This window comes from Bidens hawaiensis, unplaced genomic scaffold (assembly GCF_021521415.1).
Source record: "Bidens hawaiensis isolate Kalapana, Puna unplaced genomic scaffold, B.hawaiensis_p1.1 tig00014763_1, whole genome shotgun sequence".
Taxonomy (NCBI): domain Eukaryota; kingdom Viridiplantae; phylum Streptophyta; class Magnoliopsida; order Asterales; family Asteraceae; genus Bidens; species Bidens hawaiensis.
Window position 1 is genome coordinate 22850 of NW_027492300.1, and position 16519 is coordinate 39368.

The 16519-nt window shown below is 35.5% G+C and overlaps 2 protein-coding genes and 1 pseudogene across 3 annotated transcripts; 1 reads left to right on the forward strand and 2 right to left on the reverse strand.

The window, feature by feature from the left end:
• Positions 1-5499: 5499 nt before the first annotated feature.
• LOC143547584 (putative protein phosphatase 2C 42) lies at positions 5500-8906 on the reverse strand (annotated as a pseudogene). The gene is made up of 5 exons (XR_013137795.1): positions 8720-8906; positions 8102-8441; positions 7169-7523; positions 6856-7092; positions 5500-5719 (listed from the first exon to the last, which is right to left on the reverse strand). The product of XR_013137795.1 is annotated as a putative protein phosphatase 2C 42 (transcript).
• Positions 8907-9000: 94 nt separating this feature from the next.
• On the reverse strand, positions 9001-9661 carry LOC143547603 (putative receptor-like protein kinase At5g39000). Its single transcript, XM_077038991.1, has 2 exons — positions 9134-9661; positions 9001-9078 (listed from the first exon to the last, which is right to left on the reverse strand). The coding sequence occupies exons 1-2, from the start codon at positions 9659-9661 to the stop codon at positions 9001-9003; spliced, it is 606 nt and encodes a 201-aa protein (XP_076895106.1).
• Positions 9662-12299: 2638 nt separating this feature from the next.
• Positions 12300-13452, forward strand: LOC143547633 (uncharacterized). The gene is made up of 4 exons (XM_077039015.1): positions 12300-12442; positions 12521-12576; positions 13132-13198; positions 13337-13452. The coding sequence occupies exons 1-4, from the start codon at positions 12314-12316 to the stop codon at positions 13343-13345; spliced, it is 261 nt and encodes an 86-aa protein (XP_076895130.1). The 5' UTR covers positions 12300-12313; the 3' UTR covers positions 13346-13452.
• The last annotated feature ends 3067 nt before the right edge of the window (positions 13453-16519 follow it).

The following is a 16519-nucleotide window of genomic DNA, read 5'->3' on the forward strand; positions in this document are numbered from 1 at the left end:
CAACAGCACAGAAGATAAGACAACACAAAAGCAAACGGCTAGATTTAAACAGAAGATACAAGGGTTAAGCGCGGGAAGGCTGAGTGCGTGAGCGCGAAGGCTGGCACAACAATCCTTAGCGCACTGCGGGAAGAATCACATCCTTAGCGTGCTGCGTGAAGAACAAGAATTCTAAGCGCATCGCGGGAAGAACATACATTCTTAGCGCATTGCGGGAAGAACATGCATTCTTAGCGCGCTGCGAGAAGAGTTCTCTTCACGCATCGCAGGAACAAGATGTCTTCACGCATTCTTCCATGTAAGGAGTCTGGCGCGTGGAGCTGCAGACATCCTTAGGCGGGAAGAACCAAAGGACAAGCAAAGAGGAAAACAAGGCGTAAGGGCGGGACGGCGACAAGAGGGAAAAGAAGGCGGAAAGAGAGAAGGAAGAGGGACGGGACGGCGGAAAGAAAGAGAGAGAGAGAGGCGGGAAGGAAAATATATAGTATTATTAAAAGTAAAATATAAGTATAAATATTAAATAATAAAAGAGAGATCGGGTCAGAGAAACGGGTACCTGGGTCGGGTCGGATCGGGGCAGATGTCACAATAACCTTGGTGCAAATTTAGGTCAACCGATTTAACCGCTTATTGGTTCGGTTTTGAGCGAACCTAACCTATGCAACCAGATTGGTTCGGTTATTAACTAGTTTCAAAACGGGATTGCAGCGTAACTTGTTGCCCGCTTACCTGCCTCTCTATGTAGTTGGATCCTTATGCAATGAAAAATCAACGCACAATGCACACGCATGATCAAAACACGCAAAACAGAAAATAAAAACAAGAACACGACAATTTTACATGGTTTCGATTCTGAATCCTAAGTAGGGGTGAAAACGAGCCGAGCCAAGCCTGAGCTCGACTAGGCTCTAGCTCGGCTCGTTTAACTTACGCAGAGCTCGAGCTCGAGCTCGGCTCGTGAGTAGATTCTCAAGCTCGGGCTCGACTCGTTCACTATTTATCAATTATTTTTTATATGATCATATATTATAATTTTATGTATAAAAAATATATATATTATTTAATCATTTTATTTATTTTTCATAACATTATATATATATATATATATCTATGATTTGGTTGTTTCAAAAGTGTTTCTTAAAGCGAGAAGTGTGAGAAGAGATTATAACCAATCACATGATTTTTTTTTTAATTTCTCTTTATTTAAATAAAAGGGCATGTTAGTAAAATATAAAATGTTTTGTTTTGTAACTCATACTCATTAATGGTTTAATTAATATTAAGTTATTAACAAATGATAAGTTGTATTATTATTATTATTATTATTATTTTATTATTTATTTCATCTAAAATTTGAACAATTAAAATCCATTTGATCTAAAATAATTTTATTCTAACACATGGCTAATTAATTTTTTTATTTGATATCTAATGTGAAGTGTTTTTTTTTAATCAACAAATGTAGTGTAGGCTTATCTTATGTAATGTAGATAAAGTTACGTAATCTAGTGTATGCACACTTTCAAATTTCGTATAGTCATAACTAATGGAGTGTAGACATATCATATATAGTCTTGAAAAAACTAATGTAATGTAGGCGTACTTTCAAATGTTGTGTAGTGATAACTAATGTTGTGTAGATATATCAAATGTAGTGTAGGCAAAACTAATATAGGATAGACACACTTTCAAGTGTTATATAGTCATAACTAATGTGGTGTAGAAATATCATATGTAGTGTAGGCAAAATTGATATAGCGTAGGCTCACTTTCAAATGTAGTGTAGGCACACTTTCAAGTGTCGTATAGTCATAAGTAATGTAGTGTAGATACATATAGTGTTGTGTAGGTAAAACTAATGTAGTGTAGTGTAGGCATACTTTCAAATGTTATGTAGTCATAACTAATGTATTTTGGACATATTTAATGTAGTGTAGGAACACTTTCAAATGTTGTGTTATCATAACTAATGTCGTGTAGAAATATCTAATGTAGTGTAGGTAAAACTAATTTCGTGTAGTCACTTGAGACAAGTTGGAGTATGTTTTTATGTATCATGTATATATATTAAACTAGTATTAATCATCTTATGAGCATTAATTATGCAAGAAAAAATAACCGAAGAATTCATTAATGTCTGGTTTAATTAGGCCAACACCATAAAAGACATGCATACCCTTTTGATTAAAAATATGTCATAAATGTGTGTCTTTATTTACGATAATGCCATTTCTATTGTTGACCATTGATTAAACACAATCAATGGTCTAGATTCATTTCTCGCACTTCTCGCTACAATATCACTTCTCGCATGATCCATCCCCTATATATATATATATATATTAATTATTAATATATATTTTAAAAAATTATATAAATGACAGCCTGGCTCGAGCTCGATAAGTGAAGCTCGGGCTCGGGCTTGATTACTAATCGAGCTTTTTAACGAGCCGATCTCGAGTAGCTCACGAACAGCTCAGCTCGTTTGCACCCCTAATCCTAGGGTTGCAACGAAGTTTTATTAAGCTGAAGTAGAAGATTACTAATAGCATTATATTATGTATAGCATAAAAATATTATCTATACATAATATTATGCTATTAATTACTAGATTACGGTTATAATATCAAGTAGGGCTGTAAACGAACGGAACATGCGACGGATGTCCGGACGTTTGTTCGGCAAGAAGTTCGTTTATGTTCGTCCGTTTAATAAACGAAAGGACATGAACACAAAAATTGTGTACGGTAAGCTTAATGGGTGGACATGGACAAAGAACACGTTCATTTAATAGTGTTCGTGAACGTCCGGTAATGATTATACTTCTTGAAATTAATATGTAATCGTTTATGTTCGTTTGTTCATCAGAGTCGTTTATGTATGTTTGTCTATAAGTGTTCATTAGTGTCCGCTAGTGTTCGTTTGTCCATTTGTGTCCATTAATGTCCGTGTGCTATTTTGTTCGTTAGGTTCCGTTAGTGTTCGTTTGTCCGTTAATGTCCGTTTACAATATTAACAAACGGACACGGACAAACTCAATTCATTAATGGAGGTACACGAACACAAATTTTCGTTCGGTAGAGTGTTCGTGAACCGTCCGTTTATCCGAGAAAAACTTAACGGAAGAACACGAACAAGGTCTCATCTGGTTTAATTATGTCCTTTTATAGCCCTAGATTATCAAGAGAGAGAAATAGAACTAGGGCTGTTCAAAAGCCAAGCCGAACTGAGCGAAGGCTTGCTCGTTGTTTGGCTCGTTTACAATCGAACCGAACCGAACGGCTGAAATTCGAACCGAGTGTAAAACAAAACGAGCCAAAATCGAACCGAGCATTTTTCGATCGAACATCGAGCGATTTCGAGCATTTTTTTTATTTATTTTTCACTTTAAAATTTTCAATAAGAAATAAGTTTGAAGACTGTAAATAATAGGTTGTAAACAAATTACTAGTTTTTAGACAAACGTATAATGGGTTGTAAATTTTTAGAAGAAAAAAGTTTGAAATGAGATATAATGAATATGTAAACAAACTTTTAGTATTCTGAAAACTTGAATCGAACTAATAAAATTATAAAATTGACAGAATAGGAAAAATTTAAAAGGGTTTAAAAAATTGTATACTTATATTTTATATGTTTTGTCTATATATTTATATATTTGTTCATATATAATTATATATAAAATAAATTAAAAATATTCGAGCCGAACCGAACCGAGCAGACCTTTGCTCGTTGCTTGGCTCGTTTACAAACCGAACCGAGCAGAGCGGCTCGTTTACAATCGTGCGAACATTTTTCGAGCAAATTACGAGCGAGCGACGAGCGAGTTCGAGCGTCGAGCGGTTTGGACGGCACAGCTTTAGAGCACTTATGCTAGAAAATGAAACGGACAGCGTATCAGTATGTGGAACACGATGAAACCGGCCCAAAAGGCCTTCACCAAATCAGGTTGGGCCCAATATTTAAAGCGATAACGGAAGGAAGACTCGGAAGGATTTGCAGCAACGGAGCAAAGCACTCGACAAGCTCACCGATCATGTCGAAGATCGTCAGCTCGATTCCAAGAGGTTTGTCAGTTTGTGTGTTTAATAATCGATTGAATTTGTTTATTAATGAATTTGAATTTGAAATTGTTAGACTATGGCTTCGATAGCTGCATCAAAGGAAGCTGATCTGAATGCTATGCGATTGAGGTTTGTCTAGTTGTCTCCTCTTCACAACTAGTTAGGGTTTTACTATTTTAGAGATTAAGCTTTAGCCTATTAGAAACCTTATAAGATACTTGATAAGGTTTACTTGACCAATATATAATAAATCAACTTGCAAACTCTATCTATCTATCTATCTATCATTTACTATGCCATAGGGTACAGGTGCCACTAACCGATAATAACCTATTAAAATTAAGCTTAATCTTATTGACACTAACCGTATTAACCTAGGTGAAAATTCCTAAGCGGTTCTTAACCATCGATTAGTATCGGTTACTAACTGGTTTCTCTCCTATACCGGTTATTAACTGGTTCATTTATTAATTATAATTATTATATATACGTTATTTTATTATTTTTGTATGATGAGAAAAGCCTTAAACGAGCCTAGGTTTGGCTCGAGCTCATGTTCACTCATTACCTTAAACGAGCCAAAGCTCGACAGTGCAATGTCAGTTTTAAGACATAGAAATCCAAAATAGCTAAAAGTCTAAAACCTAAAAATATATTACTAGGCTCGAGCTCGGGCTGATAGAACTTTATTTGAGGCTCAGTTTGTTTCAAGCTGTTTATCTATCCAATCTCAAGTAGCTCGCGAGTGGTTTGGCTTGTTTGCACCCCTAGACACACTCCACCCTCTCTCTTCCTTTTCGCCTCTCACTGCACCTCTACTCCACGTCAGATCTAAATGCCTGCATTGGAGAAGTACTAAGTTTAATATTTTTTATTTTCTATATGGATATTTTTATTAAACGATTTTATAGAACACACGAGTTTTGAAGCAACAAAGTACTTGTAACAAAATTTGTGACTCATTCGTATGTAAGTTCACAAAACACTCGATGAAGGCGAGAAAAGAACTTCACTATTAAATGTGTTTAAAAGGACAAACACAATCTATGGTGAGTGACCTTAAAGGTTTCAGTGGAGGAACCAAAATCAACAATATTGATTGATATGAAAGGCCAAATGTTACACAAGTAGTGTGTCCGGGACAAGTTTGCAAATTGCTTTAATTTAAATAAAATCATAAAAATAATTATTACAAATTAGTACTACGTAGTCTGTTAATTGCTGTTACAGGTACTGATGCATAAATATAAAAGAATTGGCAAAAGAAAAGATTCAAGCATGATTTATAGTAAGATGAGATGATGATAACATAATGATATTACAAACAACTTATGGCCCTCCATTACTCTTGTTTTGGATTTTGTTTTTATGGCCTCATTTAAATTAATGATAAAATAAAACTCTACAGAATAGAACCATGGTTGTTGGAGTGAATCTGAATATGTTTAGTGTTCCAATGCGCTTCGAAGAGAGACGTTAGGACCGCTGCCGCCTCTACATATTTGATCATAGTTGAGAAACAATACAATTACAGTTATATCATCGTGGAAGTGACGCCGCACCCCCCTATCAATCTTAATGAGATCAGAATATTTCATGTCCCTTTTTTTTGCAGCTTCCCATAGTGCAGCTTTCACTAGTCTCTTTGCTATTCCCTGCAACCCCATTAGTATAATTAACATATGCTCAAATAATTGAATCAAAGATAATTAATGGGCATCAATCCTTCTTAATGCACTTAACATGCTTCTTGGGTTGTACCTAAGGGTGCAAACAAGTCCAGCTGCTTCCGAGCTACTCGAGATCGGATAGATAAGAAACTCAAAACGAGCTGAGCTTTTTCGAGCTCGGGCCTTCAAATAAAGTGCATTAAGTTATCGTACCCAAGCTCGAGTCTTGTATGGGAAGCCCGTGTAGGCTCGTCAAGCCTTAACAAGCTTTGTGTTTTTTTAAAGTTTTACCTCTTTTAGAATTCTATGTATTAATTTCACAATGCACAGTCAAGCTCGAGCCTTTGGCTCGTTTAAGGTACTACATGAGCTCGAGTCGAGCTTAGGCTCGTTTAAGGTTTTTCTCAAAACATATAAAAATAATTAAACGCGTATATACGCTAATTAGTAAATAATAAATGAGCCGAGCCCGTGTTTACAAAAAACAACTCACGAGCCAAGCTTGAGCTTTAGGAAAAGAGCTCAAAACAAGCCAAGATTGAGCTCTCGTAATCAAACGAGCCGAGCACAAGCCTACTCGGGCTTGGCTCGGCTACACCAGTTGTACCCAACACATTACCACTGTATAAAACAGAACGAACAGATAATACCTTAATTGCTTTTACTTTCAACGTCAAACTCGTATTTGTTAAAGTTATATATATTTAGTATTGATTTATCATCTTTTACAACTCTTTTAACACTGATTCTTTTTCTATTATACTAATTATACTTAATGATGTTACAAATTCAAGTGTTCTGGGAACTTAAGACAATCATATCATATATAAATTTAGACCCACAATTCCATACATGAAGCTAAAAAACCATGATTAAATAACATGAAAAAAGGATTTTTAATACTGATCAGAAAAGTAGCCAGACAAATGACATAATTGCCCTTGAGAGTTTCTTGTAGCATGATACACAAATGTGTGTAGTTAAAGAAATAAGATCAGGCAAGATATTATTGTATGTGAACTACTTGGTTACTAAACATAGACCACAGCCATTATTATTATGAGCATTTACCCCAAAAATGGTAAAAAGGAAAAACAAAAAGGGAGACAAGAACGTCTTACGGATGGTGGATTATTATGAACGATCTTCATGGCTTCTTCATTACTCAAGTGTTCCCATAAACCATCAGAAGCAAATATCAGAAAAGAGTCATTCGGGTCGATCTCATGAGTAAGGATTGAGGGAGTAGCAGACAAAATAGGCCTAACTGTTTCTGCAGGAAGCCGAAACGGTTGTGCAATTTGATCATTATTGTACTTTGCATGTTTCATAAAAACATCCCCAATGGACTTCGTAAACTGCACCACATACATGACACATTTATTCAATCAAGCATGCAATAATATTTTATAAATTTACTTAAACTGTAATAACCTGAGTAAGGCCTTTGACCCTCCAGACCCCATGTTTCAATGTAACAATACGTGGATCATGCGGGTGTAAATCTTTTAACTCGCGTCTAACCTCCTCAAGATTTGCAGTATGCTCTGATGACAGTTGTATAGCCGCCATACCACCTTAACTTTCTTACCAAGAACAACACTCGAATCTCCAAGATTGGCAATAAAAAGAGTTTGCTGGTATATCAAACCAACTAAGCAACATGTCCCGGCGGTTGCAATGCTCGGGCGTGAATTAAATAACCTAGATACAAGAGCAGTGAACCCATTCTCCGTTTCTTCAAACACGTTTCTTATTGTCTCCTGAGTCACCATGCCACCAGACGCTGCTGCATAACCTAAGAACAACGGCATAAGAAATTTTGACTTTTTTACACTCGAATCCTACCGGTTTCCATGTAAACGGTTCTATTCGTGTTGTAATTTAGTGTTAACAGGTCAAACTGATTGAGACGGATTACTCAAATAGTTACAAAAATCATACAGTTAGACTTAATAAATATACTATGTTTAGTAATATAGTTTCCATGGTATGCCTAATACATTAAATATTTAGAAAAAACTGGTCCTCGCTTTTTAAGCGCCTAATGTCTAGGCCCAAGGCTCACCCTATGTGCCTTTGACAACTAGTTTAGATGTAATTTTCTAAAACAAATTATATAACAAATAAAATTTGCTAGTGTTTAATAGCTTCTGACTGTATACAGGTCAAATAATAACTGAAAAACTGCTTTCATACCAGATTATCAAAATAGTAGAGTAACAATTTCGCATTAACATGTTTCCCCTTGTTTTATCTCCTTAAATGATTAGAATCCCAAAATATAGAAATGCTATCAAATTCTGATTATTCAATATCATGGCATAAAATGCATAACCAACAAATAATAAAATGCAACAAACCAACCTTGAAAATTCCTGAACATATTATCGCAAACGTATCGGGCAACATCCGGTCCTCCATGACCGTCATAGACCCCAACAAACGTCCCAAAAGGGCCCGACTCGATCTGGCTTTGGTCTTCAATCACCTGGTTCCCCTGCATAATTGCCATGGAGTACTCACCCCCACCATATTTCCCAATATCTCTATACCACAACAACCTATCTTTCTTAAAGGCGACGTCATCACCACCACCGTTAACACAAGCACCATCAGCAGCAGCCACACCTGGTTTGTCGCCTCTAATAAATGGCTTCCACCACACAGACGTCGTCTTCGTGAACCCGTCTGACGTGCCACATTTCTTGCAAAAAAGTCCCCCAAAAATTAGTAACCTTTTACCAAATTAGGTTTCAAGAAAACTAATCTTTAATTTCTTAAATTTCTTAACAATCCAATATTTTTCCTCAAATCTTGACAAACGCCCAAGGCAAAACATGGGTGTTATATGGGTAACAAAAAAGATAATATCAAATATGATTTCTTTGATGAGGGAAATATTATTGTAGGCAAAAATAGTTAAACATTAGCTGGCAAATATTAAGGTTGTCTTGTATTATAAACTAGATCTATTGAACTTACCAGGATTTCTTCAAGCTCTTTAATCACAGCCTGCATTTGAGGTCTGCGATCTCGATCATCGTGTAAACAATCATATGCAACTTTTGAATATTTTTTCAAGGAGGATGGGCTGATTTGTTCCCTTATACGCGGATCAATAATCTCATCCAATTTTTTTTCTTTATAGTACTTTTTCGCCAAATCGGCTGATAAAATGAAGCCATCGTCTCTAGTCAAGCAAAGCCTCCCACACAAAACTTCAAATAGCACAACGCCGAAAGAATACACGTCTGATTCTTTCATCACAATGCCACTAGAAACGTATTTTGGGTCACAGTAGCCAAATGTGCCACAAGCATTTGAAATGGCACCGCTTTTATCTAAACCGGCAAAATATATTAACTTGGACAATCCAAGATCAGAAATTTTAGCAACCCAATTCTTGTCTAGCAAAATATTAGCGCTTTTTATATCGCGGTGGATTATGGCTTCACCCTTTCCAGGATTTCTATGAAGATGATCCAGCCCACGAGCCGCATCAGCACATATTTTGAGTCTTTCTACCCACGTTAGATTATACGTTAGATTATACGTAGACGACGACTCGAATCGCCGTATGTACCTATCCAAACTTCCATGTTCCGCGTACTCATAAACAAGAATATTCTCTTCTCCCTCTTCACAAAATCCCAGAAGCGAAATCAGGTTTTCGTGTTTAAGAGCACCGAGCAACTTAATTTCGGTCAGAAACTCTTTTAACCCTTGCCCGACTAGTTCCTCGTTGATCCGCTTTACAGTCAACCTTTTTACAGCCACTGTGGTATGCTCACCGTTCACTGCGAGTTCTCCTTTGTACACACTACCGAATCCGCCATTTCCAACACAGTTTGCGAAGTTTTGAGTTGCTAATTGTATATCTTTGAGTTCTAGTTTAAGGTGCTTTGACCTTCTCAGTCCTGCCATTCACGAGATTTCAGAGTGGCCAGCATCACAAGTGGAGATCTATTATTAGTTTTATTTTGTTTATTTTTATTTTTTTAAACTTTTTCTAGGTGACTAGATGCGCATTTTTAGAACAATTATTGAAACACATCCGACAAATAAAAAGTGTGGGCAATATATGAAAAACCGAAATTCTATAATAAAAAATCTCGTCATACGCGTTCTTAGAACAACTTTTGAAACACATCCGACAAAGCGAAATTCAAAAGTAATAAATTTCGTATTAATATTTCAGAGATGGTCCAATTTAATCTCCTAAAACTGATTTAAGGTTATCGATAAGTAACCTAAAGTTTTTATATAATAAACTAACTTTTATCCCTCGTATTATAGGGGTTGTTTTACGTTATTCGTTTTTAATATTTATATATTTTTTATTTTAATTTTATTTATTGTAAGAAAGTAGTAATATACTTATAGTTTGATGATAACAATTTCACAAATAAATGAGATGTTATAACCCAATTTAAATGTTATCTGGGTTTTGTGATATCAATAACTCGTTTATTGTTTGCCTATAAAATTGCTTCTTAATTAAAAACAATATCTTTTAAAAAAAATTGTATATTATTTTTTAGTATATTCCTATTTTATAGGATTTTCATATCAAATATCTGGTGATATTAGTTTTTAATTTAACGAGATATTATAACCCGTTTAAGGGCTATTTGGGTTTGGTGAGACCCATACCCATGAATTCGGGTCATATGCATGATAAGCCTTTATTTACAAATAAAATAATCCGGTGGCTTGAGATAACATAGGGAGCAACCAGAGAGCTTTTAAAAGTTTAGTTTATATATATTTAAGATATTATTATATTAAATTATGATAATCTTAATACTACCTGAGTGATTAAAGTATAAATTTATCATTTATACTACCTAGTGTCGAGACTGGTAATGAGCTGGTTAGAGCATAAAGACATCAAAACAATTTATCATTCAATTTAAAAAAATGAATGACTAATAAAAAGTTGACTCATACAATGACATGTAAGAGCATTCTCATCCAACCCCTCATTTAATATGAGGGTTGTTTTTATAATTTAGAAAGTGATTCAGGGTGTTGTGAGTGAAAAGTTTTTATATTTTAGAAAAGTAGTGATTTTTCTGTATATTTGAAAAGTTACTATTTATCCCCTATAATTTTTTAATATATTTTGAGAGTGGTTGTGAGTGAAGGAAAGAGAAAAGGTAATGATAAAAGATATAAAAAGTATTATTTAATTGAAATAGAGAGAGAAAATGTAATAAGTTTTAGTGTAATTTTTGATTTAGAGATAACGGGTGGAATGAGAATGCTCTAACATTGATCTTGGTTTAAAAAAGCGCGCTCAAGGCGAGGTGAGGCGAGAAGTGACCCAAGGCGAGCACCTCAACGCTTTTGCTTACCCAAGGCAAAGCTTGTGCAAAAAGCGAACGCTTTTTGCGCTTTTGTGCGAAGCGAAAAAGCGAGGAGACGAAGGCTTTATGTACAAAAAGCGACCAGTTAGCCCATTTCAACCTAACCTTTATAATTAGCCATTTCTAGACTTTTCACATTTGACAACAAACTTTTGAAAGTTGAAACACTTTTAAGTTGTGTTCTTTTGGAAACACTTTCGAGTAATTTGGTACTCGATAACTTGTTTTTATGCTACTTTTATATTTTGAACGATTAATGTGGTACTCGAAAAATTGTTCTACACTACCTTTGAAATTTTGGGATATATATATATATATGTTGATGTTTTAGATGTTTAATATATATTATAATGCGGTTTGTATATAATATATAGCTTATAAATAATTAAATATTTTTTAAAATATGGTCGCTTCGTGTTTAAAAAGCGTTCGCTTTTGCGCTTTTCGCTTTTCGCCTCGGCTGAGGACCTCTTCGCTTTTGTTCGCCTCACGCTTTTTTAATCCAAGACATTGATAGAGGTCAATTTTGATGAATAGTGATATGAGAGTGACAAAAATGTTGGTTTTTAATAATATATATAATTTATTGAAGAAACGAGCCTTAATAAAATCTCAAGCTCATTTAAGCTCCACTTGATTCGTTTACTCACAATATATCAGTTAAAGAAGAGGTGCACAAACCGGGTATTCTAAGAAACAGGAACCGGGTATAGTCAACAAAAGTCAAAACCGGGTCCAGGTAGGAACCGGTTCCGGGTACTGGGTAGGGTAAGACTGGGTAGGAACCGGTTCCATCGGTTTTTTTTCGGGTTTCGGGTAGGATACGACCGGGTAATGGCGGAACCGGTTCCACCGGGTCCGGGTCGGATTCGGTTCCGGTTCCGAATACATTTTCAGAGGGAAACCCAAAACCCGGTCTACATCCGCCGGTAGGGTAGGGTCTCCGGTTCCAGATAGGAACGTCCGGATCAGGTCTGAAACCGATTGTTTTGTGCACCTCTAAGTTAAAGGTTAAAATTTGATGGAACACTTAAAAGCTGGTAATTGAAGGACAGGATTAGGAAGAAGCTGTAAGATATGTTGGGCCTGAGATAGGTTAGGCCCAATACTGAAACGGGCTTAAAAGGGTTCAAATACATGATCTACCAACATAACAAAAGGGTAGCCGAATTCCATCCCAGAGGTTCGAATCAATCACAGATCGATAATGGAAGGAGGAGACGAAGGAATTGAGAGAGTTGAAGACTCGAAGGACTTGCAGCAACAGAGCAAAGCACTCGACAAGCTCACCGATCATGTCGAAGATCGTCAGCTCGATTCCACTCGTGTGCAAGAGGTTTGTGTTGTTAGATTTAACAATTGATTGATTGAATTGGTTAAATTGACTGTTAACATTTGAATTTGAAATTGTTAGGCTATGGCTTCGATAGCTGCATCGAAGGAAGCTGATTTGAATGCTATGCGATTAAGGTTTGTCTATTTGTTAGGTTTAGGGTTATTAAGTTATTAAATATAATATGCTTTAATTATTTTGAGAAAAGCCTTAAACTAGCTTGAACTCAGCTCGAGAGTCGAGAGCATGTGCAATACCTTAACGAGCCAAAGCTCGGTTCTGCAGTGTGAAATTAATGCATACATGTCCTAAAGAGTTAAAACTTAAAAATGCACTAGGCTTGTTAAGGCTCGACGAGCCTAAGCCTAAGCGATCTTGTCATACAAGGCTTGAGCCTGGGCTCGAGAACTAAATGAGCTTTGTTTGAGGCTTAGGATCGGTAAGGCTTGGCTTGGATCGGGCTTGATAAGGCTTGGCTTCGCTCAAGCTTTTTATTGATCCGATGGTAGTCATGCTAGCGGCTTGGATTGGCTTGTTTACACCCCTATTAATAAAACTATAGTAGCTCTTTGTGCAAGGGGCGGATAGTCGAATTTGCTGTTAGATGTGTAATTTCAGCTTGAAACCATGGAAGACACTTTGCATATGTTCCCAATATGTTTGTTTTAACTTCACTTTTTGATTGGTTCAAGGGAGAAAGAGTTGGCTGCTGTCAAAATCAACGCTGCTGAAGTTGACATAATCGCAAACGAACTAGAGGTCAGTTTCTTTTCACAAGCATACTGGCTTATTTTTTTAATTATCTAAATACGTGCGGTGTAGCTTTAGTTATGCTCGCGATAGTCCAAGTAGAAGTATATAAATGTTTGTTTATCTGTGTTTGGTAATTGATTACAGTTGGATTAGAAGGTGGCTGAAAGAACATTAAGGGAGCACAAAGGTGACGCGGTTGCTGCCATTAGGCATTTGCTTCATGTGGGAAATCTCTAAATAATCAACGTCATTTAGGTTTTTCTATACGCTATGACTGAATCCTCCCTGTTCATTACTTATAAAACTGTTTTTCTTCATTAAAAATGGAGTTGGATATTTTCATCACGTTTATCCCTTCATTTCTGTATGCAATCTTGTGAGCATATTAATTTTAAACAACAAACACCTAATTGTCGGATATAAATAATTGTATTTTAGCGGTAAAAAGGGAGCACAGGCAGCGATAAGGATTAGGGGTTTGCTGCATAAATGAAGTAGAATAAATACAAATAACATACAGTGTGTATAAGAGAAACAAAAACACAAATACTAATAATAGTAATAAGCTATTGATAGCAGGCTGTGATAAAACCAGTAATACTCGTAAGAGCAGTAGGGGCGTTGATTGTCTATTGTACAATAGGGCAGATTATGAAAGAAAAGACGAGGCCACTAGAAAAAAAATATAACTCGGGTTCAAACAAAGTCACTGACAAAATGTTCACAAAGGTTGTGACATTATAAGTTGGATCTATATGTAGCTTCAACTGGCCTTCAAGGTAAGTTTAAATGAATGCTGCGGTGCACCAGTTGGAGAGATACTACGTAGTATAGAGACGAAACATGGTTGATGTGATCGGTCTCTTTAAGTGGGAGATTTTTGGTGTGGAGTCTGATTAGTGTAAGGGCAGTCATCCTAGAGTTTTCGGCCCAAAGCTTTTAATCGATTAGTCAAATTAGGATGAAACGAAATCTTCAGCCGAAGGGAGAAAGCCTCATTTAATTACTCAAAATTAGAGTTTGTTTATGTTTACCTTTATGCAGACTTATAAATATATCTCCATGTATTGTAATTATCATCTATCATAGAAATAACATTGACTTGTTTAGCTTGGACCGTGGATGTGTTAGTTTAGACCGAACAACGTTATATCTTGTGTTCTTTATGTTTTTTTGTGGTTCCTGTGATTGTGTGTGTTCTTGTTTGTGCTATTAACTACGGTCAACCACAGTAGTTTGTTGATTGTCTTCATTAGCCAATCAAAGCCACTCTTGCTAATCCTGCTATTCTTCTGTTGATCAACCAAAAGATAATAAAGATAGCATGATCAGTTTTAGATCAGAAGTGTATACTTTGATATCGATTTGTTGATAAGAAGTCTTAACCGAAATGGTTAAGCCGTATAGTTATATATACGTGACATTGCCACTGCATGTTGCAACTCCCCAAACCATAAAAGAAACAACCTAGCTAATTGGAATCCTAGTCGTTGTCAGATCCTAGCAGAAAAAGCCGCTTTTCGTAACCTCAGTTGCCACCTCTTGTCGTTTCCACAACCACCTTGGTACCATATGGTCCGCATTCAACAGATGACCGAAACTCTAGAAAACCATTATTGAATAGTTGCGCACATGCTGCCAATGCGTCTCTTGAAAAGCATAAAAAATGTAAAGAAAATCTCTTCACGTTTCAAGCAACAAGTTGCTCTCTATTCTTAGCTTACAGAAAAATACCAAACTACTAACATAATACATAATTATTATATCTACAGAGTATTCCAGCGTAATATTATTGTATACGTATAATCAGTATACAATAGGACAAAACTAAAAATAGATATGAGTATGTAATTGTTTGCTTACATATGTGTTAATTTTTTATTTCTTGAAAAGTGTTTCGTGTTCAAGAGATGTGCTAGCGTAACGGGATATCAAGAGTCCAACCGAGTAACTGATCATATCATGATGTGAATATTAGTAATCGTTTATAACATATATATTTTGTGGGTGTCATTGTGTTCCTTCAGCTTTAGGCTAAGCAAACAAAAGTTAAAAAAAAATGAGTGTTAATACTTAAATGGATAGAACTGGTTCTAAGGATTTGAATGCCCTGTACGAGCCGTAAAAGAGCCTTTTTAAAGAATTATAGAAACTATTCTTTTTAAAGGATGATTAACGTTGTAACACTAAATTGTTTGAGGTTTTAATGTTTTACATGGAAGGCCCAATAATTCTTTGGTTTTATATTAAAAAAAGTATATATTTAAAATCGGTGAAAAAAAAAAGAAAAAGAAAAACGCGTGTCTAGACCAGGGGCCTGGATAGCCCTTGCCTAGGGCTCCTCAGTTAAATGGAATAATGGTGAACGGTATTCATTTTTTAAAGGAACTTAGGTTCAAATCTTTCTTATGTAACTATCATCGTCATTTAAAACGAATGGAATAGGAGTGTGCAAGGTTCAGTTCGGCTGTTAGCCTAAACCGAAGTCATCGGTTAATCTATTTTATTAGCCAATTGGTCTTATTTGGTTAATAGGTTCGGTTTATTTTGTTTGTTTGTCGGTTTTTTGTTCGGTTAGATTAATTTAGGTTACAACGAAAACCAAACATGGGCTAAAATTTTTGCCTGTAAATAAATGGAAATAGATGCATAAATACATGAAATAGATGTATAAAACATAAAAAAACATGAAACAAGCTAGAAGTATATGAAATACGAATGGAACGTTCTGTTCGGTTATTTTCAATTAACCTAGGGTAACAAAAAAAACCGATAACCGATTTTCAATTAGTATCGATTCAGTGTCCTTTGTTTTGACTAACGATTCGATTATTGCTCACTCCTAAACCTGATATACTGGTACACAATTTACAAAATATTATAAAATCAATCAATCATTTAGGCAACGCTAGCCAGATTAGGTCTATAAGTTATCCATTTCACCAACACAGAAACCTATCTATAAATAACTAAACTACACTAAATACTAAAGGCTATTTTTAGTATTTGCAACACAACTTGCACTTTAATTGGATTTTATAAATTTCAATTTAAGTAGGTGTGCAACTCTTTATATTATAAGTTCATATATATTTCCAAGAACTTTATATTGGTTGCGTCATTATTTTTGTAAACATTAAATATAGTGATGACTGATGAACCGCTAGCTGGATTATGAGCCGACCAATTTTGGTGGGCGACTGTGGATTTCATAGAAAAATATTTTCTTAAAACAGTTTATTTTAAAAATGTGGGATTAGTCCACTTCGTAAAGATACACTGTATACATGTTTTTTATCGATGGAGGTCTGTCAAACCTGAGAAAAT